This window comes from Caenorhabditis elegans, chromosome I, assembly GCF_000002985.6.
Source record: "Caenorhabditis elegans chromosome I".
Classification (NCBI taxonomy): domain Eukaryota; kingdom Metazoa; phylum Nematoda; class Chromadorea; order Rhabditida; family Rhabditidae; genus Caenorhabditis; species Caenorhabditis elegans.
Window position 1 is genome coordinate 5,272,685 of NC_003279.8, and position 22,116 is coordinate 5,294,800.

General features: G+C 32.8%; 5 protein-coding genes and 1 non-coding gene across 8 annotated transcripts; 1 reads left to right on the top strand and 5 right to left on the bottom strand.

Moving 5' to 3' along the window:
- Positions 1-161: 161 nt before the first annotated feature.
- On the bottom strand, positions 162-1,586 carry C01G8.1 (uncharacterized protein; the record flags this gene model as incomplete). 2 transcript variants are annotated; one of them, NM_059154.8, is made up of 6 exons in its annotated part: positions 1,489-1,577; positions 1,283-1,442; positions 1,111-1,230; positions 871-1,064; positions 621-818; positions 162-567 (listed from the first exon to the last, which is right to left on the bottom strand). In NM_059154.8, the coding sequence occupies exons 1-6, from the start codon at positions 1,522-1,524 to the stop codon at positions 328-330; spliced, it is 948 nt and encodes a 315-aa protein (NP_491555.1). In that variant the 5' UTR covers positions 1,525-1,577. The 2 variants fall into 2 exon arrangements, with proteins under 2 accessions (NP_491555.1, NP_001122413.1); NM_001128941.5 differs by having other exon boundaries at positions 328-567; positions 871-1,061; positions 1,489-1,586.
- Positions 1,587-2,008: 422 nt separating this feature from the next.
- On the bottom strand, positions 2,009-6,024 carry cln-3.2 (Battenin). Its single transcript, NM_059155.9, has 9 exons — positions 5,959-6,024; positions 5,809-5,908; positions 5,455-5,576; positions 5,327-5,412; positions 5,212-5,284; positions 4,422-4,863; positions 2,446-2,610; positions 2,257-2,397; positions 2,009-2,208 (listed from the first exon to the last, which is right to left on the bottom strand). Exons 1-9 carry the CDS (start codon positions 6,012-6,014, stop codon positions 2,086-2,088), a joined length of 1,308 nt encoding a protein of 435 aa, NP_491556.1. The 5' UTR covers positions 6,015-6,024; the 3' UTR covers positions 2,009-2,085.
- Positions 6,025-6,118: 94 nt separating this feature from the next.
- dhs-1 (Retinol dehydrogenase 12-like) lies at positions 6,119-8,835 on the bottom strand. The gene is made up of 8 exons (NM_059156.7): positions 8,722-8,835; positions 8,588-8,677; positions 8,427-8,540; positions 8,039-8,188; positions 7,667-7,785; positions 7,480-7,621; positions 7,327-7,434; positions 6,119-6,505 (listed from the first exon to the last, which is right to left on the bottom strand). The coding sequence occupies exons 1-8, from the start codon at positions 8,830-8,832 to the stop codon at positions 6,368-6,370; spliced, it is 972 nt and encodes a 323-aa protein (NP_491557.1). The 5' UTR covers positions 8,833-8,835; the 3' UTR covers positions 6,119-6,367.
- A 563-nt stretch (positions 8,836-9,398) lies between these two features.
- dnj-4 (J domain-containing protein) lies at positions 9,399-11,260 on the bottom strand. Its single transcript, NM_059157.8, has 8 exons — positions 11,190-11,260; positions 11,021-11,129; positions 10,864-10,940; positions 10,704-10,820; positions 10,506-10,655; positions 10,109-10,223; positions 9,971-10,065; positions 9,399-9,687 (listed from the first exon to the last, which is right to left on the bottom strand). The coding sequence occupies exons 1-8, from the start codon at positions 11,240-11,242 to the stop codon at positions 9,579-9,581; spliced, it is 825 nt and encodes a 274-aa protein (NP_491558.1). The 5' UTR covers positions 11,243-11,260; the 3' UTR covers positions 9,399-9,578.
- Positions 11,261-11,341: 81 nt separating this feature from the next.
- erm-1 (Moesin/ezrin/radixin homolog 1) lies at positions 11,342-18,920 on the bottom strand. Of its 2 annotated transcripts, none has more exons than NM_059158.7 (11): positions 18,810-18,920; positions 17,751-17,834; positions 17,309-17,509; positions 15,480-15,634; positions 14,998-15,157; positions 14,767-14,949; positions 13,848-14,027; positions 13,418-13,765; positions 12,779-12,884; positions 12,535-12,701; positions 11,342-12,006 (listed from the first exon to the last, which is right to left on the bottom strand). In NM_059158.7, the coding sequence occupies exons 1-11, from the start codon at positions 18,822-18,824 to the stop codon at positions 11,914-11,916; spliced, it is 1,692 nt and encodes a 563-aa protein (NP_491559.1). In that variant the 5' UTR covers positions 18,825-18,920; the 3' UTR covers positions 11,342-11,913. The 2 variants fall into 2 exon arrangements, with proteins under 2 accessions (NP_491559.1, NP_491560.1); NM_059159.4 differs by lacking the exon at positions 18,810-18,920 and adding an exon at positions 17,934-18,010 and having other exon boundaries at positions 11,378-12,006.
- Positions 18,921-20,094: 1,174 nt separating this feature from the next.
- On the top strand, positions 20,095-20,153 carry C01G8.10. The gene has a single exon (NR_050107.1). It is a non-coding gene; the product is annotated as an Unclassified non-coding RNA C01G8.10 (non-coding RNA).
- The last annotated feature ends 1,963 nt before the right edge of the window (positions 20,154-22,116 follow it).

The following is a 22,116-nucleotide window of genomic DNA, read 5'->3' on the forward strand; positions in this document are numbered from 1 at the left end:
AAGAAAATGGACGACTGCAGCAGCGGCCAGCACACGAGGACAAATGTTCACCCGGTGTGAACGAGAAAAAGGATAAAAATTAGAGAAAGAGGAGGAAAGGAGAATGATTATGGGTGCAAAAAAGAAGACTGAGGTTTATATTTGCATTGCAAGACTTGTTTGACAGGAAACTGATTTCATTTCAAACTTTAAATTCATCGTCAAAATATATGTAGGAATGCGTAAATAGTTGTTAGGAGATTGAGTAGTTTTAGGGGGAATATTTTACAAAATCATGGGGGAAACTCAATAATATACAATCGTGCAGTAAAAATATATAAAACTGGTTTAATATCCACAGCTGCGAAGATGCTTGTTCTCTGGACTGCGCATCATCACTTCATGCGATTCATTGAGATACCGAGCAACCGAATTGTTCTTCGAATCGTCAAATTCATCATTTCCACTGAGCATTGACTCATCATTGGCTGGTGGTGGAAGCTCTCTCAGCATTGGTGGAAGACGAGCAGTTGAGACTTGGAATGGAGGAGCAGAAGTTTTCAATAAGCCGTCAAGCTCGGCGTTGAGCTGGAAATAATTATAATAGAACGATATGGGGATATATCAATATATCAGTATACCTGCTTCATTCCAGCAACTTCTTCCGATTTCTCATCTCGCTTATCCGGCAGTATCAGCTTGACATCAGCCATATACGTCAACGATGAGTTGGAAACCGGGTTAGATTTCGTCGAGATTGGTAGTGGCTCAGTAGCAGTTGGAATGTCACAATCGACTGGAAGTTCACGACTCTTCGCATCACACGTATTTTGAGAATCCTGAAGATATTTCAATTATTTTAGTTTCGTTTCATAACTAGAATATCCTTACCACTTCTTGACAGAATTCAGCCGAGTAAACTGAATTGGTGAGTGAATCCACGTGTTGAAGCACCGAGCTTGTCCCGTCAATAGTCATAGACTCCAAACGAGATTTAATCGAATCTGAACCGACGAGGCTGCGAGTGCTACTGCTGCTCTCAGGAGCTTGCGGAACAGTGCTTGGTGGTGATCCCATGTAAACTTCTGAAATTTTCTCAATAACATTCAATAATTTTTTTTCTAAACTAACTGTCACTGGGCTCTCGGTAAGGAAGCGAGTCGGTGATAACTGTCCGACGATCAATCTCAGAACCTTGGCCTACAGTCGATCCTTCTCCTTCAGTGACGATATCGGCTGGCGCAGTAGGAACTGAAAATTCGTCATTAAAATTTTATTTGTATCATGGTTTCAGACAACTAACCATGGAAGATAGCCGGGGCGGATGTATCAGCCAGTTGACTCCGTTTCTTTTCCTTTTTCGCAGCTTTTCGTTCCGATTTCGTCGATTTTCGGCTCATTGTGGAGATCAAACTTCCGTCGGCAGTGGGTGCCACTTCATTGTTTGGAAAGTAAGCATGAGTCTGAAAATTATTAAAAATCGATAAAATAGTAAACATAAAACCTTACCGATAATCCGAGAAAACGCTTGATACGACGCAGCATTTTTCGATGGGATTGTGAAGGTTCGAAGTTTGCAAATGAGAGAATTTTCAATCGAAAGATTAAAACTCAATTGAAAGGAAAAACTGTTTACATTTTTTCCCGCGTTTTATTTACGAAATTCAAAAAATGGCGGCGATAATGTTCTTACACTTTTGCAATGCAGAAACTGTCAACTACAGTAGCCAGAAAAATTAAAATTTACATACCTAGTTTTGAGTTTGAATTTAATTGTTTTTTCTTTACTTTGGATAAATATAAAATAATTCAGCGATTAAAAAAGGATTCAAAAAAATCTCAACTTCTTTAATTTAAATTTGTTTAATAAAAAATATCGTTCTTTCGCAGAAAATTCCGGTTTTCTCTGTTCATTTAATAAGCTGAAAAAGCCTGAAAACTGAAACGTTAAAGTTTCGTTGAGCTTTTTTACATTAAAAAGTTTATGAAAACCCAATTATTTAACTTTTAAAATAACAAAATGGGAAATATCGTTTGGCAGTTTACGATTCTGAATTTTATTTATGTACATGTAAATTTACAAGAAAAAATTTAAAAATAATTATATCACATTGGCATTGAACAAATACGATTATGAACCGGCATGGCAAGAAAACCAGCAAAAACGATTCCAATCGTGTCTGAAATCGAGACAACGCCCATCGAAAATTCTCGGGAATCGGCGGGAATCTGCAATTTTGAATCCAATTTTCAGAAAACAAAAGTTTCCAAGAAAACCTCTTTATGAACAGCACGGAACGTGTTAACATAACTGGCTCCTCCAAGTAATCCTTCAAAAAGAATTACAAGAAATGCGATCAAAATATGAGGAAGAAATGAGTAGATTGCAGTTATAGTGAAGAATCCAGCATTGAAAATCTGAAATCAAAATATTTTAATTCAATTTTTCGGACAAAAACTAAATACCTGAAGAACAGCTAGACTTTTAAGATATTGTGTTGGAATTGTGACGTAGTTTGATGAAGATCTAGATATAAATACTCCAAGTTGATAGGTAACTTGAAACCATCTATATTGGCTCTCTGAGCTCATTGAAAAACCATGGCTACAGTCGAATTCCAGCAATTCCAACTGCAAACGAATGAGAAAATTCATTTAATTTAAGATTTTGTTTCAAAATAAACCTAAATTCTCTAGGCAAATACTGTTTTACTACTTGATATTTTACTACGTATCTCTTTTACTACAACATCTCTTTTACTACGGAATCTCTTTTACTACGAATTCCGCATCTAGATCTTTTACTACAGTTAGCTCTTTTACTACGTGATATCTTTTACTACGATTTGACCACATAGATCTTTTACTACGGAAAATACTTTTTTACTACCTCATCTTTTACTACGTGGATGTTTTACTACGTTTTACTCTTTTGCTACTGACGTATTTTTACTACGTGGAGGGACACTGTTGGGTTACTGTAGTTGTATCGTGTGAGTAACAGTTTTCAGATTATATAGTATAGTTTTTTATTAATTTCTAGAAATTTATTCACTATGAAAAATTTTTTTACTACAATGGCAGGGATTTTATTTTTCACTATTTTTCGTATCTTTTGCTACGAATTGCTAGTGGAGAAATCCTGTTGGGTTACTGTAGTGGTACTGTGGGAGTAATTAACTTTTTTCGCGTAACCAACAAATTAGTTCCATATCCGTTGATTTATAAGTTTTTAAAATGTAATAAACAACATTCGGGTTCGGTCAGTTATCGGCCAGATGTTTGAAATTTAGACTTCAACTGAAATTTAGAAACTTTTGATCAAAAACTTCAAAAATGTTTATTTTGCATTTATCAAATCTTGTATAGAATAAGCTGTTTATTGTTTTCGATCAACTTGAATGTTTATATCACGATTTTAGATTAAAACAACGGAGATATGGTTTCAAAAGTGTGTTCACAAAACTCTTTGACTCCGAGTACCGATAACTCCGCGAAAAAAAATTGGTTAAAAATGTTCAACTGACAAATTGTAGACCGTGCTATTCAACAACTTTGTAGTTGAAATCTTTTTGACAAATAAATTGACGACCGAGATAGGAGTGTTAAAAGCGAGACTGCATTCTCATATGTACCGGACCTACATTTTTCAGAAAATCTTTTGAGAAACATTTATAGAAGATTTTTCAAATGTAATAAATGTTTCTGGAAATTTTACAAGTTTTACAAGAAAGCAAGAGATCATGCCGTTTTTTTTTAAATTTCTAGATCCAAATGGCCATAATAAGTTCTGCTCATTTCATAGTGAATAAATTTCTAGAAATTAATAAAAAAACTATACTATATAATCTGAAAATTGTTACTTACACAATACAACTACAGTAACCCAACAGTGTCCCTCCACGTAGTAAAAATACGTCCGTAGCAAAAGAGTAAAACGTAGTAAAACATCCACGTAGTAAAAGATGAGGTAGTAAAAAAGTATTTTCCGTAGTAAAAGATCTATGTGGTCAAATCGTAGTAAAAGATCTATGTGGTTAAATCGTAGTAAAAGATATCACGTAGTAAAAGAGCTAACTGTAGTAAAAGATCTAGATGCGGAATTCGTAGTAAAAGAGATTCCGTAGTAAAAGAGATGTTGTAGTAAAAGAGATACGTAGTAAAAGATCAAGTAGTAAAACAGTATTTGCCAATTCTCTAAAATGATAACTGCGACTAATCAGGAACTCGCTCCACCCACTTTTGAACCAATCAAATAGAGTGGGGCGGAGTTCAAATACGCTGATTGGTTCCAAAATGAGCTTGGCTTCTCATTTTAGAGGGAATTCAAACAGGGTATTTAGCCCAAAATGAATCTATCTTTTATTCTGTATTGATTTTTTCGTTTTTCGTGGTATTATTAAACAAAGCATTTTTTGGATTTTTTTCAAAGTATAACTTACCAATCCCTGATTAATATAGTACTCTGCTAGATAAACTGATATCAATGGAATCATAAATTTGAGCAACGGGAGCACTCGTTCCAATGTAGTAGAAGTTTGACGTCTTCTTGAAGTCACATCAACGCTATTTTCCCGATCTTCCCGTATTCCTAAAAGTCCTTCTTCTTCCTCAACTTCTTCTCTTCTCATATCATCTGCCGGAATGAAATCTCCGGTGACTAGCCACGTGGATGGTTGAAGAAAGTGTGCTCGTTGGACACTGTGTGGAATTTTGAGAATCGACCAATAAGAAACCGAAAAGAGTGCCGGAAGTGTGAGCATTATGAACATTGTGTGTTTTGGTGAAATTGCGAGAAGTTTCGAATCGGTGAGCAAAGCATATGCAGATGCTCCGATAAGACCTGCTCCGCCAGTTCCAGAAGACCACGACGCGACGACAGTTCTAAAAAAAATGTAATTTTTATCCTTCTGCTATATAATTTTGTGATTTTATGAGGAATGAGCCGCACAAAACATTAAGCGTCTTGAAACAGTACAGTAACCAGGACAGATTTTTAAAACAGCTATTTATTTTTTGTTATTTTTATTTTAAAACGGAGTGTTTTCAAAGTTTTTAATTTTATTTTTCGAGGCCAAAAAACCGAAAAAACCTATTAAACTTTAAATGTTTTTGTGTTTTGCTTTTTTTTTGTTGCAAACATCCGGGAAGCGGCTACTGTACTGCTTAAAGACGCAGCCCATTTTGCACTGTTTCAATTTTAAAATTTTTCGTTCGTGGTGAGAGACTCACGATGGGTAATTTGAACTCAATGCCAGATATGAAATCTCTCCGAGACCACTACCGAAACTTGCCAGCACAACTCCTGAAAATCTAATTTTCCCCAGTATTACTGTAATAAACAAACCGAAAAGTGCCAAAGCTGTTGAATCACTAATTCCAACAATCAGAAAACTTGATGCTTGAAGTAATACGACGATTGAGTGACGAATTCTTTAAGAAATGTTTTTTAATAGAAGATAAAACGTTACAAACCCAAACGGTACCCGATGAATGAACATGGGAGCTGTGATTTTGATCAAAAGTGCTGGAATTATGTCAGCAAGAAGAACAGATCCAGTTGACATCATTTGACATTCTCGTGTTGTTACATGTTCCTGTTAAAATGGGTGTTTGTAGTGTGAGACTTATGGGTTTTCATGCCTGCCTGCCTACCTGCCTACCAACTTTTAATTTATTGTATAAAATTGCAACTCCGATTTTTTACAAAAATTATTCCAAAGTTCATGGCAATTATTTAAAAAATCTCTAAAATTATGTTTGCTAAAATATTCGTTTGTATTTTGCCAGTAGGCACAAGGCAGGCAGGCGTCTCCATATCAAACCTACTCGACACGGTTTTTCGATATGTTTTGCATCTTTTTCGAGAATATCTTTGGCAGCACTGAGCATTACTACGTAGGCGAAGTTATTGCATAATCCGAGAAGCCTGAAGTTATATTTTCTTCCAGATTCAGAATATTTATTCCTAAAACCAACCAAAATGCCACCGAATTCCTGGGTGGCCGCCTTCCTCCTCCGCTTGCCACATCCATTCTGGAATTTCTGAAATTGTCTCAAATTAAACCAATAATTATATTTTGAAAAATATCTCATCGTTCGTTTCGTTTTTATGAATTCGCAACAAAAAAAAAAGATTGTTTTGAAAGCAGTTTACATTTTCTCAAATTCAATTATAATATTGAAAGAACAAACAATCTAAAAGACACGTAGGGATTCAATTTTCGCAGAATTGCATATCTGTGTGCGGGATTCAATAATTACAACTTATGTCACGTGAAGAAAATGAAATATGGGCTTGAAGTGAACGGGGAATGGGTGGTTGTCAAAAACCGGAACAATTTAATATATACAACAAAGAAAAAATGAAAATATTTTTCAGCAATATTTAAACAATTAATGATTCATTGAGCAGTTCTCTAACCATTTCTCCATGATTTCTCTGTTCATCAGTCATTTGAGTATTCCGTTTCCAAACTGTGTCTTCTAGGTGTCGAAGAATTGCCCAAACTTGGCGGATCGACGTCTGCAAATATATATTTTTTTAATTTTAAAGATTTGTATATAATATCGTCATAAATTTGAGATAAAGAAGTTTCCAAAATTTCTGTACCAGGGATTGAAATTTTATTAAATTTTTTTTAACAAAAAATTCAATTTTTAGCTTTTTTTACAAAAAAACGCTTTAAGAGTTTTTTGCATAAAAAATATATTTAGCAAATTTTTTCGTGCTGAATGTGGCATTTATAGGCTTTAATTCGTTTTCCCGAATATGTAGTTTTTTCACCAATTATGCTTGGGTATACTGTAGATCCAAGCACCCTAATTTTTCATAACTCATAAATTTTTTTCCGATAAAAACAGATCATGGCTACCTTTTTCTCTGTTTTTGGGGGATTTTGGCAAAACTTTTTTTTATTTTTTCAGATTAAAAAACGAAAAAAAAAACTGATTCAGATATGTTACTTTAAGACGAGAAAATTAAAATTCAATTCAAATTTTTTGTTCAGTTTTGGAATTTGCAAAGAAGTTAATTTTATTTTTTTCAGTTAATTTCATTTTTTGTGAAAGCCCAGAAAAATTGCAATTTTTCGATTCCACGAAAACCGAATTGTTTGTTTTTGAAAAACACCAGAATCACATTTTTCAGAAAAAAAAACTGGAAAATTGGAAAATAAACTTTGATCGCTGGTATTTAAAAAAAAACGAAAATTTTGGAAAAAAACGTATGGTTATGAATGTACAATATTTTTATATTTTCATAAAAGTGGCACACTCCTTTGCACAAAAAAATTTCGGTTGGCCAAAATTCCGTTATAAATATCAATTTTCATAACAAACTCTTACCACTTCAACCATCTCATTATATGCTTCTTCTTTCCTCTCATAGTACATCGAACCATTTTTCAGCTGATTTCCCGATGTCTCTGCCAGATATACAATTGTTTCGCAGCCCTGAAGCAATATTTTCGTAATTTTAGATATTTTTCAAATCCTGACCTGTTCCAGCGTTTTTGCAATGAACCAAATAATTGGTGCAGCGAGAGCACGAAGAATCCAATGAGTTTCCCGGCCCAACTCGGTTCCATTCACAAAACCCGGACGAACACAATAGACACCGACGTTGTGTGGTTCAAGCATTCTGAATTTATGTAAAAATGATTGGATTTTTAACAAAAAACCATACTTTGAAAGTGCGCCGGTATACAGGCAATTGGCAAGTTTACTGAAAGCATACGCCTGTTTTGGACTGTAATCATACGTCTTTTGACCCAATAATTTCGAAACTTGTGGAATTGCTTCTGCCTGAAAAAAAATTTTTTTAATTGGCTTTTGCACTACTTCAAACACTTTTTTTGCAAAATTTATTTTTCAATTTTTTAAAATAAAATATTTATCTTTGATATACTTGTATTTGCATTTTATGTGTTCAGCTAAAAAAATGTTCGAATTTCAGAAAAAAAAATCGTTTTTTTTCCATCAATTTCAATTTTTTTGCCCCGGTTCCGTAACATTTTCTTGAAAATAATATTTTTTTTAAAACGAGCAAAATTCTCACATTTCGATAAAGACCACTTGAAACTACAATGACGCGTGATTTGAAATCAGGTCGATCAGTTTTCAGAAGAAGTGGGAGAAGACGTTCAACGACAACATAATGCCCAAACACATTTGTTGCAAAATGCATTTCGATTCCATCCACTGAGAGCTGAAAATTAATAAGAATAATGGAAATTGTTCTAACAATCTCGAAGCATTTTTTATGGTTACAGTTGTTATCGTGGCTGAAGCCGAAACATTTTTGGACGTTTTTTCTTTAAAAATTTAAAAATTGTTTAGCATACTCGAATTTCTATTTATAAATCAAAGTGGATTTTTTTTAAATTCCGGTATTTTCGGACACTTTCTTCGACAAAGTTGCGATAAATCTATAAACCATATTGTACCTCAAAGGGCATTCCCATAATTCCTGCATTGTTAATTATCACATGCAAATACTTGAACATTCTTGAAATTTCATCGGTAAAATTGCAGATTGAGTTGTAGTTTGTCACGTCCAGCTGAAATTGTTTTTTTTTAATTCAAATCTTCAAAAAGTTAATGTTACCGTGAAAAGATGGATCCGTTCTGCCTCTTTTTGAGATTGTTCCTGTGATACACCGCTCAGCAGACTCTCAACAGCATGACGACCGCGAATCTGTATTTTAACATGAATTATAATCAAACTATCGCAATTGATACCTCATCCCTGCACGTCAATATCACATTAGCTCCCTTTTTGAAGAGTATTTTGGCAGTGTGAAGTCCCAGGCCACATGTGGATCCGGTTACCAGAACATTGAGTCCTTCCATGTGAAGAACTGGAAATATTTATTTATTTTTAACAGAACGCTCCATAATAAAACAGAAATAAAGTGAATAGCTTCAATCCGTATTATAATATTTATACAACTGAATATTTAGCTGGAAAAAATATCACTTTTCTAGTAGCGTTTTTGCTTCTATTTCTGAAGAAAATAGTCTTTTCAGATAAATATAAAAATTAAATAACATAAATTTTCTAAAAAATCTAATCCATGTGATAAGAAAATAATTTTATTTAAGAAGTTTGATAGAGAAAAAACTTTGTTTATTTTCTCTTTAAAAATTTCAGCGTTAAGATGGAAGAACGAATTTCTCGGCCACGGCCATCAGTTATTTGCGCGCCAATTTTGAAATTTATAAGGAGTTTCAGGAATTTTCTGCTTTTAACGTTTCTCCCTTGTGTAATAATAGTATTTTTGCCAACAAAGGCTCCGTCAGCGTATTTATACGACAAAAAAACTAATTAAGCTTCTTCTTTTCTAAAATTAATTTAAAAATAGTCATCAATTTCCGATGTTTACGTATTTCAACAAGATCTTCGACATACATACAAGTTAAATTTGCAATCTTTATTTCTCGCTAATTCTAAAACCCGTCGAAATAATAAATTTTGCATCTAAATTTGTACAGAATGAGAATGAATGGTATATTGGCATACAAAAAAAAATACATTTTCACAGGGAGGTCATACATCGAGTAACAATCTATGTCTAGTTAATGTTCTAATAAATTATCTATTCTTCGTCGTTGCTTCTCCATTTATTCCGCTCTTTCTGCTTTTGCTCCATTCGTTTCTCTTTGAGACTACGAATATGATCTGCGTCTTGGAGAGCTCGGAACCACCTGAAAATACAATTTCGTGGAATTCAATTTAATTTTAATTTCAATGCTGCCTGATTTGTTTTTCAAACCAACTTTCAAAATGATCAAATCATTTTGAAACGTATGAAAAAAAAATTGTAATGTAAAATTTGGGTGGCTGAGAGGAAAGAAACGAGGAAAATTTTTAAAAAAAGCGAAAAATTCGAATACAGTAGTTTTGAAAGACTTTGAAAGAAAAACTCCTTTCGTGGCGAGACCGTATTTTGTAGCGAAAAATCTCATAATTTCGAAACACCTTCCGTACCGATATTCTTCTCGAATCTCATTTTCATTTCTTTGGGTTTTCGTCTTCCAAATCTCATCAACGTCAGCTTTTAATATTCTTCCAATTTCAGCAACCTGAAAATGGTATCGTTTGTAAATGAAATCTTAAAATTCTAACCTCCGAGCTTTCAAAGTTAGCATTTCGGAACTCTTTTTGCCGCAAAAAGCATTTTGCAATCTCATCTTCATCGATTAATTTGTCTAGTTGCTTTTGATTATAAGCCAGAAGATATCTGCAATTTTTTAAAACTCTGACAATAATTTTTCGATTTACGGAGCTCGTGAACTCCCCGAGGAGAAGCACACATGTTTTTGACTGAAACTCTTGAATTTACTGTTAAAAAACTCCATATAATGTTATCTCTAATTTTTTTTTGCCAAAAATTGTAGACTGCTCTGCAAAATTATCACTTTTCCGCGGGGAGTACACGAGCTCAGAATGGCCGTGTTATACGAGAAGCTTGTTTAAAAACGCATGCAGCTTTCGTGAAATTGCAATTTTCAATAAAACATACAAATATCCTCCATTATATCCAGCAACAAGTACTAAACCAATGGCAGTCCATTTAACAATTGATTTCATAAATTCTCTTGAAGATTTATCTCGTTCTTCACGACTCGACCGGGAGTTATCCGGATTCTGACTCCAATACGTGGACCAGTCTCTGAGAATATTTGAAATTCAGAAAGAATATTTATATTTTATTACGAACCGACTAAAATCATATTGTGGAGCTGTATTCGGATATTGATATCGTTGTCCTCCATTCGGATATCTTCCACCACCACCTCTCAATTGATAATCATAAAGTCGACGATCAGCTGGTCTTCTGAAATATATCAGTTTAATCTAAAAATCCGAATTTTAAAAACCTGAGCACATCATATGCATTTTTGAGTTCCAAGAAGCTAGCTGTTGCAGATTCTTCGGATGAGTTGTCAGGATGGACCTGGAAGAAAACTTCGACAAATTTTCACGAAAAATTGATTAAAAATGTTTGTTTTTTGGTTATTTTCGGAAATTCCTCACTTTTTTCGATTGTGCATAAAATGCAGATTTAATTTCAGAAAGTGTCGCCGTGCTTTCAACACCGAGCACTTCGTAATGTGTTCGCTGACGGATTTTTTTGTTGAAGAACCTGGAAATTTTACTATTTTTTATTTCTGTGAAATTAAATTCTCAATTATTCAAAAATCACCTTGCTTGGCAAACCCAAAAACCGTGAGGGCTCCATCGAAACCCTTGGAGCATTTGAAAACTCTTCTACTTCTAAAATGATTATCATTTTCTAGCAATTAAAAATATGCAATATAATTTAATTTTTTTTTGTTTCATATATCCCCATTGTTCCAACAATTAATCCTTTTAGTCTTTTCTTTCACATGTCACGTATTCATATTTATCATAATATCATGAGTCATAGTTGAATAACTGTGTTTAAACAACGCATAAATGGGAAAATAGAAGAGTCGAATATTTAGATTTGAATAATATCATAATTAATAAAATAAAATAGATAAACATTTTCAGGGGGATGTCGAGAGTTTGATGGGGAGAGAGAGGGGAAAAGCGTAGAATTTGAAGTCTTTGCGCGAGAAATTCGGGGTTTTTTGGCGGCGGATTTAACAAGTTACTTGAAAAATTGGATATGACGAATACAAGAAGAGGGGAATAGAGAAACCGAGCATTTTTTGGAAGAAAACAAATTTCGGATAATATTGTAAAAGGCACTGATGGGGTGAACAAGGAAGTGAATCGGAACAAACCAATAAATTTTCAAATTAATAATAATAATAATTGTTGTCCTATAAAAAAAACGAGAAAGGGAGAAAAGAGCCAAGATGATGAGCATTTGGAAGTTGGTGGGAGACAATTGAGAATATTGTTTAAAAAAATAAAAGGAAATACGATAGAACAAATAATTACATATTTTCGTATTGATCGATTCTTCGTTTTGTGTTTCCTCCACGGATTTGACGGAGAGTCTTGTACTTGTCGCGTCCGGCCTTTTTGTTCTGAAAATTTAAAAATTTGGAATCGGGCCGGCAGGTTTTTCGGTTTTTCGATATTTCGGTTTCGCTCAAAAAATCTAAAAAATTTAGGGTCAAACTTGTTCAAAAATAAGTAAAATTTATGTTGCTTGTTTCCGTAAAGGAAATACCGAGTTTGGAATGTTTTCAGAAATGTTTTCGGTTTGTCTGCAAACAGAAAACACCGAAAAAACTCAATTTCTGTACTTCAAACAATTTTAATATCATAAAATTATTTTTAAGCAAAATTTGTTTTTAATGGCTTTTTAATGATTTTTAATGATTTTTTTTATTTTAAAATAATCCGGAACTCGATATTTTTTAAAGATTTTTGCGTTCTTCTGTTTTTTTCCAAATTTAATTTTTAAAAAATTGTATTTTGATCGCAGTCCGGAAATATTTTTTAAAACTTGAATTTATGAAAAAAATGCAGGTTCTAGAAAATTACTGTAAATTTTGAATGCTAAATTCTCTAAAACCATCCATTAAAACGAGTTTTTTTAAAATACGAACCTCCATATGCAGAACGTCGTAGTCAGTGACAGCGTTCTGATCTTTAACACTGTCAAGCTCGCGAGTCAACATATCCAGCTTATTCTTGATCTGAATGTTCTTCTCGGCTGCTGTGACACGCTCCAACTCGTGTTGTGGCACATTCTGATCAGCGTCATTTGTGAGTTCTGGAAGATAAAATTTGAAGATGATATTTTTTCTCATAATCTCTCCCAATTATTTTAAATAAATAAAAAAGGCATACCAGTTGCTCCATTATCTTCATCATCAGTGGCAGTCTCATCGTGAGCGTGTCCATTGGAAACGTGATGACTGTTTGAGTAGTGTTGAGTGTGTTGTTGCGAGTGAATCTGAATTTAAGAAAAAATAATTTTGAAATAAAATAAATCCAGAGTTACAATCAGGGATTCCGTTTTTTTTGGTTTTTTCGGACAAGAAAACATTTAAAAAAATGTTTATCAAAAATTTTATGTTTTAGTTGGTATGACGAAAAATGAACATTTTTGTTTTTTTTTGTTGGTTTTTTGGAGAAATTTTAAACAAAATTTGTTTGTTTTTTGGCCGAAATTTTTGTTGCAACATCACTGCGTACAATTAAAAAATCTCGCTTTTAAAGATCGGATTTTTTATTCTTTCACAATTTTTTTTAGTTTTTTCTTTTTGTATCTCTTTTATTGTTGCAAATTTTTTTTTTAAATTAAGCTTTTTTGTTACAGTAATCAACTAATTTCAGGAATTACTGCATACTTTTTTTCATTTTAAAATTTTAAAACAGTAATTTCAGACTGAAAATTACTGCTCGATAATTGTTAATACGGTATTTAAAATAATTTTTTTAAAGAGAATTTTTTGTTTCTATTTTAGTTTCAAAAATAAAAAATACCTGTGTCTGAAGTTGTCTTGTAACAGTAGTCTGTCTCTCGACTTCTTCTCTCATCGAAAAAACTTCACGTTCACGAGCATCAACTTGGTCTCTCAAATGACGTCTCTCACCATCACTCATTGCTTTTTCGGATTGAAGTTGAGCAGTGAGCTCACGAAGTTCGTATTCCTTCTGTTCCAATGCTTGTTTAGCCAATTGCAATTGCTTGAGTTGAGCCTCCAATGAGTGAATTGTATTGTGTGCTTCAGCCAATTCAAGACGAGCTCTCTCCATATCTTCCTGCATTTGAGCCATACGCTTTTCGGCGTCACGTTGACGCTGTTCGGCTTCTTCGCGAGCAGACATCTCCTGTACGATCAAAACAGATTTGAGTGAAAGTTTTTTTAGAAATTATTTGTAAAAACATGTTTCAAAAATTTCCGCAACTTACTCTGGTGAGCTTCTCCTGCTCGGCAATCTTAAGAGCACGATCCTCTCTGGCTTGTTGCTTCATTTGTTGAACTTCAATGGTATCTGGCTTTCTTCTACGCATGTAAAGCTCGTGATTTCCCATACACAAAGCAAGAATACGTTTGTTGATACGGAGTCGTGGAGCGTAGAAGACAAAGTCCTGAAAATTAATGATAAAAATGAAGACGAATAATGAAAAACATTTTTTCGATTTTTTTTTCAGCGAAAATAAGAATTTTTTTTCGATTTTTCTAAAATCAAAAAATCGGGGAAAAAATGTTCAGAAAAATTACAACAAACTCAATTTCCACAAAATGTTCCATCCATCTCGAAATTTGCGATTTTTGATACAAAAACACATTACTCGATATCGAGGCGATCGAATAAATTTAAATGAAAAAGGATGTGCGCATTTAAAAAGTACAGTAGTTACCGTTGAGCTGATTTGAAATTTTCATAGATTTTTTCTAAATATTTTTATTGTAAAAACCTTTTATTTTACTTTTGTTAGTGAAACTAATTTTTATTAATTAATAAACTAGAAAAATCTAACGAAGTTGGAAATCAGAAAGGCCTGGAGCTACTCTACTTTTTAAAGGTGCACACCATTTTGGTAAATAAATTTATTCGGTCGTGTCGAGACCGAGACCGGGCACCATACTTTTGCCTCAAAATCGCAACATTCCGCATCTGGTCAATGATTGTGATATTTTCACACCCCAAAAATAAGAAAAACCAACAAAAAAATTTTAAATCAAAATTCAATGTTCCATCGATTGCTTCTTATCACCACCACTTCCAACTACTATCACACAATTTTTCCGTTTTTTCCGCAGAAATTTTGCCAACAAATAGAAGCTTGATGCCACGACAAACTGTGTGTGACAGTAATCACTTACATGAGCCTTCTTATCAATTGGTTTGATGACAAATTTCTTGTCGTTGAATGATATATTACGAATCTCCGACCATGGGAATCCGACTTTCGGCGAAAGACGATCAGCTTTATCGTAAATATTCAATCCAAGAGCATCGACACCAAGATAGAGATCAGTTCCCTTTTTGTTGCGGATTTCAAAGTACTGAAATTAGCTTTTTTTAAAACTCGACAGAAAAATGAGAAACAGTACATTGACTCCATACATCTCGAGATCTTGTGCAATTTTCAAATATTCAAGCATAGCTTGTTCACGTGTAGTTGCACGATGATCTGCCCACCATGTCATAATACGGCGTTCCCATTCCTCACTGTTCAATTTGAATTGTCCGAGAACGCGTTGAGGAAGCAGACTGGAATGAAATAATTAATTATTTTTGGCATTTAATATAAAAAGTTTACTTTTTTTTAACTACTTCTTATTATATACTTTTTTATTGATCATCTAGATCTGGAACTTTCCCTTCTTTATTCTAATCTCATTTTCATGTGATAATTATGAATTGTATGAGTACTGTGATACTGTGAAATTTCACTACATAATTAAAAATGAATTATCGCAGAAAATTATTATTTTTCTTATTTTAGTAATCTTGATTGGAATTTTGAACCGCAAAGATATTTTTTAATAGTTATTAATAATTTTTTTAAAAGCTAATTTCAAGAAAAACTCACCGATCAGCAGTAAGACATCCGGCGACATGTGTCTCTGGAACATAGTCTCCATATTTAGCTTGCATCGCGTAAGAGGCAAGAAGAACAGAGGTTTCCGGTGGACAATAAATCTCATCTGACAGAATTCCATCTTTCACTTGGAGATAGAACAAACGCTGAAAATATTTTCATTTAATTAAGGCTTAATTTCAGTTAAAAAACTTCATAATTTTTTAACTGTATGTTCTGTACATTGAGATTGTTTTCTGACATTTTAAAAAACCATACTCCATTTTCAACTAATGATTCTGAAACCCAATTGTTCCCTCTTCCAAACAAAAAATTCTGCAAATTTTGCAAAAAGTTCAATTTATATTCTCTTCCCCTCATATTTATCGTTTTGAATCATTTTTTGATTATTCACACATGCCATTCTCCTCTTCCTCTTTATGTCAGTTATGAACATGAATATAAAAAGAGCAAAGAGACAGCAACAAACTGAGAGTTTTTTCATTGTTTCCATTGATATGAGTCATCGGAACAGAATTTAAGTCAGTCTATCTATTCAAATTCAAATGCGAAATATTATTGGAAATCTAAAAAAAAGAGAAAAAATCAATTTACTTAACCGGAAGTGATATTTATATTTTTGAATCATTTGAGAAAGTGCTCAAAAAAGGTTTTTTTGTGAATTAGAAACTTTCAGACCATTTTTGTGCATTTTCTCAAATGTTTCAACTGAAAAATGTTATTTTCATAGAAATAAAAGTATTTTTCTATATTTAAAAAAAAAAGAAATTTTTACATTAATTTTAACAACTGATCTAAATTTGCATATAGGTACTAAATCAATTTGCATATAGGTACTAAATAGCTATTCTACTGAAATCTTCAACTGATCTTGTGATCCTATTCAAACAAAACAGACCACCCAGATCAGAGATTTCCTGTTCGCAGTCGGAGGTTCTAATAGGATGCTCATTTCTCCTCTCAAAAAAAGAGTCTCGCACACACAGTGTCTTCCCATCGATGTTTACAAACCATTAAACAATCTCTTTTTGTGTGAGACAAAAAAGTGGCTCGGAGGTAATCGGAAACCACACTCTCAATGGGAGAACCTTTTTTTGAAACGGAAGGGAGAAAATGCCCATGTTTACACTTGTCACCATCAAAATATTTTGTTTTTAGGCAGTTTATTGAGGACCTTGTGAGCACATGAGCCGTGGAAATTTTTGAGCAGAAGAGTTTTTTTTGCTCAAATAAAACTGGTTTAAAAAATTCAAAAATTCTTTATAGCGAGCCAAAATTCTCAAAAAAGAGCCAAATTTTCCTAAATCGGAATGCCATTTTATTGAATTATCACTGGCATAAAAAACTTTATTCTAATTTTAGCAAAAATATCGGATTTTTTTAACAGAAAAAATATCGGATTTTTTTCAGAATTTTCACTGCTTTAATTCATTTTCGGGCATTTTTTGAGAAATTTCATTTTGAAATTTGGTCGTTTTGGGGTCTTTTTAAGCAGGCCAGCTTGTAAGAAGGTACTCTAAAACCACAGAAATGTATTCCTTACCAAAATTTTCCCCTTTTTTTCTATTCTTGAATATACTCCAAAGTTATTTCCTATTGCTTGCCAACATTGCATTACATGCATAAATGGCACGGGCATTCTCTACTTATCAGTTACAAATCAGAAATAGCACAGGAAATCAAGAGAGTCGCCAGAGAATGTCAGAAAAGCGAAAAGTGAGAATTACAACTAAAAATCAAATATTGGCCAGAGGTAATGGAAAATTTACAGTTTTTTTTTTCCAAAAAATTAAATATTTAAAAAAAGGTGTCAAACATACCATAGTGACATCCTGGATAATCTCCTCGGCCACATCTTCCGGATAGAATTTGGCGCGGAATTTGAAAACAAGAGTCGGGTCCTTCTTAACGTCCTGAGACAAGACTTTCTTGTTCAATTTCAGCCATGTTGGGAATCCCTTGTTGTCAGTGTACTGAAGTCCAAAATACCAGATCTCGCGGAGACCAATGGTTTTGACAACCTGCAAAAATTAAAATGAAGGAATTAATATTGCTGGAAAATTCGAAACTCAATTTCAAGAGCTGGAAATTTTGGATTATTTTTTTCAAATTTAAATCGTTTTGATTTAAAATTTCTAATGGTTAGTGAAAATTTAATGTTTCAGAAAATTCTGATTTTTTTTTTGAATTATTAAAATTTATCCATTCTCCAATTTAATAAAAAAAGTACTTTTTAAATATAATAAAACAAAATCATCTAACCTGATCAAAAAGTTGCTTTCCTGTGGTGCTCGACTGAATAGCGAACTCGAGCTCCGAGTCCATCGAGGTGACACGCACATTGATCTGAAACAAGAAATAGTTGGATTAGGCAAAAATAAAATCGATTTTTCGTTATATTTTTTCTTAAATTTCTAAAAAAAATTTTTTCAATTAACAATTTACATCGCCGGCCGCAACCATTTTTCTATTTTGTGTTCCACAAGTTTGAACTGCTGGACCAATTGATATGAAGAGGTTAGCTTAAAATTTTTCAGTAAAATGATATAAGAAATCTTGCATGAAAATCAGAAATTCAAAATAAAAAAAAGAGTGAAACTTGAGAATTTAAAATTCTTATCTAAAACTAAATGATATGAGTTGTCACTCTCTCTCCCTGTATACAGCACAAAAACGGAGTGAGAAGAACTATAGACCGCCCGTTTTTGTACAGGCTCCGCCTATTTGTCGGTTTGCACACATACATGTGCGCATTTCTTCATAGAAGTTTCGGCAGAAAAAAAAAGAATGAAATGATATTTCAAATATCATCAATTTTGAGTTTATTTCGAGTTCAAAATTGTTCGCGGCTCTACTTCGTAAGCGTAAAAATCTGAATTGTTTTCTAAAATTTTTTAAATTAATTTTGTAAAAAATATATGTTTTGTATTTTATTTCCCACTTATATGTTTAAAAAGAGGCGCATTTATGCAAAATGGTATTGAAACCCTCTATTTTCGAAAATTTCAACAAAACCTCAAAAATGAGTCCATTTTGCAGAAATATGCCTCTTTATAGTCTTATAAGTGAAAAATAAAATACAGAGTATATTTTTAGATCGATAGATTCTTATTTTTTAAAAAAATCGGCAGAAGTCGTGCTGAACAGAACATAATTTCCGAAATATTCAACATTTCACAGTTTCAAATTTTTTCCATTTGTTTTTAATTAATGGCGGCATTTTTTCCGAAAGAAATAAGAAAATCGCAAATTTAAACAGTGTTTTTTTTTATTTGGCCGTAAAAGTTTTAAATTATTTGAAGCTACATTTTTCAAACTTACCGCTTTTTTCGACATTATTTTAGCTCTTTTTGATGTCCGAGTCGAAGATGGATTGGGGTGAGCGGTGAGAATTCACGAAACTTTTCCACCGAAAATCTTCGTCACTTTTTTCTGCAAGAAAGTAAAATAAGATGTGAAAATAGAATTCGAATGAACAGAGATTTCAAAAATTCATGAGAAATCAGAAAACGGAGCGAAGAAAACGAAACAAATGAGTTCAAGGTTATGAATTTTAAATTTTGAATAGAGAAATCTAATTTTTCAATCATTTATCCGAAAATTCAAAGTGACACATGGAAAATTGTGTATATTTTAGGGGGATTTATACATTTGGCGATTAAAAAAAATCAATAAAACTCGAAAAACAATAAAAAATGAGTCATCGTCTGATTCAAACCCGTTCGGATCCGTTTTTGGCGCGTTCTGCGATTTGCCACTGCACGAGAATCGCGCCAGCAGGGCGTTGGCGCGATTCTCGGGTGCCTGGACAGTTTCTTGGGAGTTTTGGCGAGTTTGAGTTTTTTTTAATGCTTTAATTATTTTAAAGAAAAAGTTTCATGAATCAAAAAATTATTCAGAAAAATATGTGTCACAGGTGGGAATATTGATTTTGATTTACAGGTACAGGGCTATTATTTCCGGCAATTCTACAAAATTATTGGGCTATGTTGTTCCAACGTTTTTCACTAAAAATTAGTGTCAAAATATCGAAAATCACTCGATTTATCTGGAAATGAAACATATTTTTAGCTGAAACATTTGAAGAAATGCTCAAAATCGGTGGGAAAGTTGCAAATTGTTAGACAAAAAATCTGATAATTCGATAATCGGATACTGGCAATTTTCAGGCCATTTTTAAAAGCTTTCTTAAATGTTTTAGCTAAATTGAAGTTTATTTTCAGACGAATCAAGTAATTTTTCGATATTTTAACACTAATTTTGAAAAATGTTGAGATAACATGACAACAAAAAATTTGATGGAAAAAGCCAATAAAGCACACAAACTGGCTTAAATTTTCAGCTGGATACCGTATTAGAACAGTACGGAAAAAATTCCAAGAAGTTCGAGACAATTCGCTAAATTTTTGATAATTTTGAAAAATTAACTGGAAAAATAAGGAAAGTAAAGATTCAATATAAAAACTTCCGTAAGGAGAATGAAAACAGCAAAAAAACACCTATTGGAAAATACTTGTTCACAGAAAAAAGCGGTTCGATCAAAATGATCTGAAACTACGAACCGAGTACAACAAGAAGAAATGAAAGGTTTATTCTCTATTCTCAACTGCATTTGAATATATATAAAATATGAATACAGTACTATGTAAATAAGTTTGAATGTGTCGTTTGTATGTGTCAGTGAGACACCTTTCTCTCTCACACATTGACAGAGTATTATTGCAAAGTGATAGGAAGAAATATGCAAATGTGAAAGAATAACGTTTTACAGACGGAGCACAACAATTCTGAGGTTATGGAAAGCTTTCAGGATCTCAGTTGAGCAAAAGAGGAATAGTTGACTTGATTCAAAAGTCAATTGACTTTCATGAAAAAGTAAGATTTTACAGAATTTTCTCAGTCTGTGTAGCATTAAAGAAGAAAAAAGAATGTTCAACAAGTTCTAAGAGATTTAACTCAACTTTGTAAACTGCTAAAAACAGACAACACAGTACGATTCAGGTTTGATTTCTGAAGAAACGAACGAAACGAACGTTGTAATAAAAGTTTGGAAATGTTTGCTGTATGACTAGGTGACGATGGATTGTGTGTAGTAGGCGGAAGATGACACTTCAGATATTTTCAGAAAAGAAGAACATCAATAGAATCTAACTTATTAGTTTTATGCATTGCAGATAATCTACTAATCTATAAATTAATAGATCAGCTGCAATACAGAAAATATAATTTAAAAAATATATTTTAAAGCAGAAATATTGAAAAATAGTTATCAATTCTGGGCTGTTTTTTTTGTCAAAAAAACTTTTTTCCCTGGGCTTTGGAGAAATTAAATTGTTATGTTTTTAGTTCCAAAATTTCCAGAAAACCTCGCATATTTCCATATTCTCCAGCTGCAATAAATTAAAAATCTCGAAAGCCAGGTGCGAGAAAATATAAACTGTCTAAATTTGGCAGATGTGTCTTTAGAGTGATTGCTGACACTCGAATTTGATTTTCTTGAAGTTTCAAAAATAATTTGGCACGTCCCCTATGCCTATATAACGTATCAAACAGAAAATACAGCAGGCTTCCTTACCTTAAAACTAAAACAAGTTATAAGGTTAGGTGTAGGTGTATTTTGGAATGCGAAAATAATAATAAAAAAACAGAGAAAAAACTCTATATCTATATGATTCATTATGCATATATGTTTGTTTAGTTATGTGGGAGGTTATGGTGTTTTTGCATTGCACAATTGTATATTATGAGAGAATGAATAATAACGGGTAGTAGAAGTTCTGAATGTGAGAACTCAAGCAAATAAATTATTTTTCTACAAAATGAGACAATGTTACATATTGTCACAATATTTTTAACTAAACATTTTAGTGATAGAATATAGAAGAAATACGATTTATCTGGAAATAGCCTTTTATTTTAGTGAAAAAAATTGGAAAAAACGGCGGAAAAACCGACAAATTATTATTTCGTTTTCAGTAATTTTAAACTATTATATAATTTTTGAGCATTTTTTTCAATTGTTCTAACTGAAAAAAGCTATTTTCAGATAAAGCGATTAATTTTTTATATTCTATCACTAAATTTTGATGAAAAAAATTGAGGAGCAATTGCCTGCCCAAAAATTCAGAATGTAACAATTTGAGATATTTTGAAATGTCTTCGGAAAATTTTAAAATATACCACTGACTTTTTGGCTGGCAGCATTTATTATTTATCTCAATAATTTGAAATTTGGATGATAAATAAATTAACCATTGCAAAAAAATCTAGAAACGCTGAAACAAAACAAATTAAATTTTTTGATACAATTCCTAACGATCATCTGGCCAAAGAGACTACCAGAGGAAAAGATGACCCCAATGAGTGAAGATAGTGTGGTAAACCGGGAGATTAAGTGAGAAAAATACAGAAATTGTGTTTTTTTTGTTCGTGTTGTCTCACACGGGACGAGCGGAGGGGGCAGGGCGTCTCCGGTAGAACGAAGGAACCACAGGGGGATGAAGAGAGAGAGAGAAAGACGGAAATGTTTGTGTGGTGATCGTCAGTTTGTGGACTGAACTGACATGTCGAAATACGAAAGCACCATACGCAAAAATGCGCAGAAATAGGAACTAAGAGAGAGATCCAT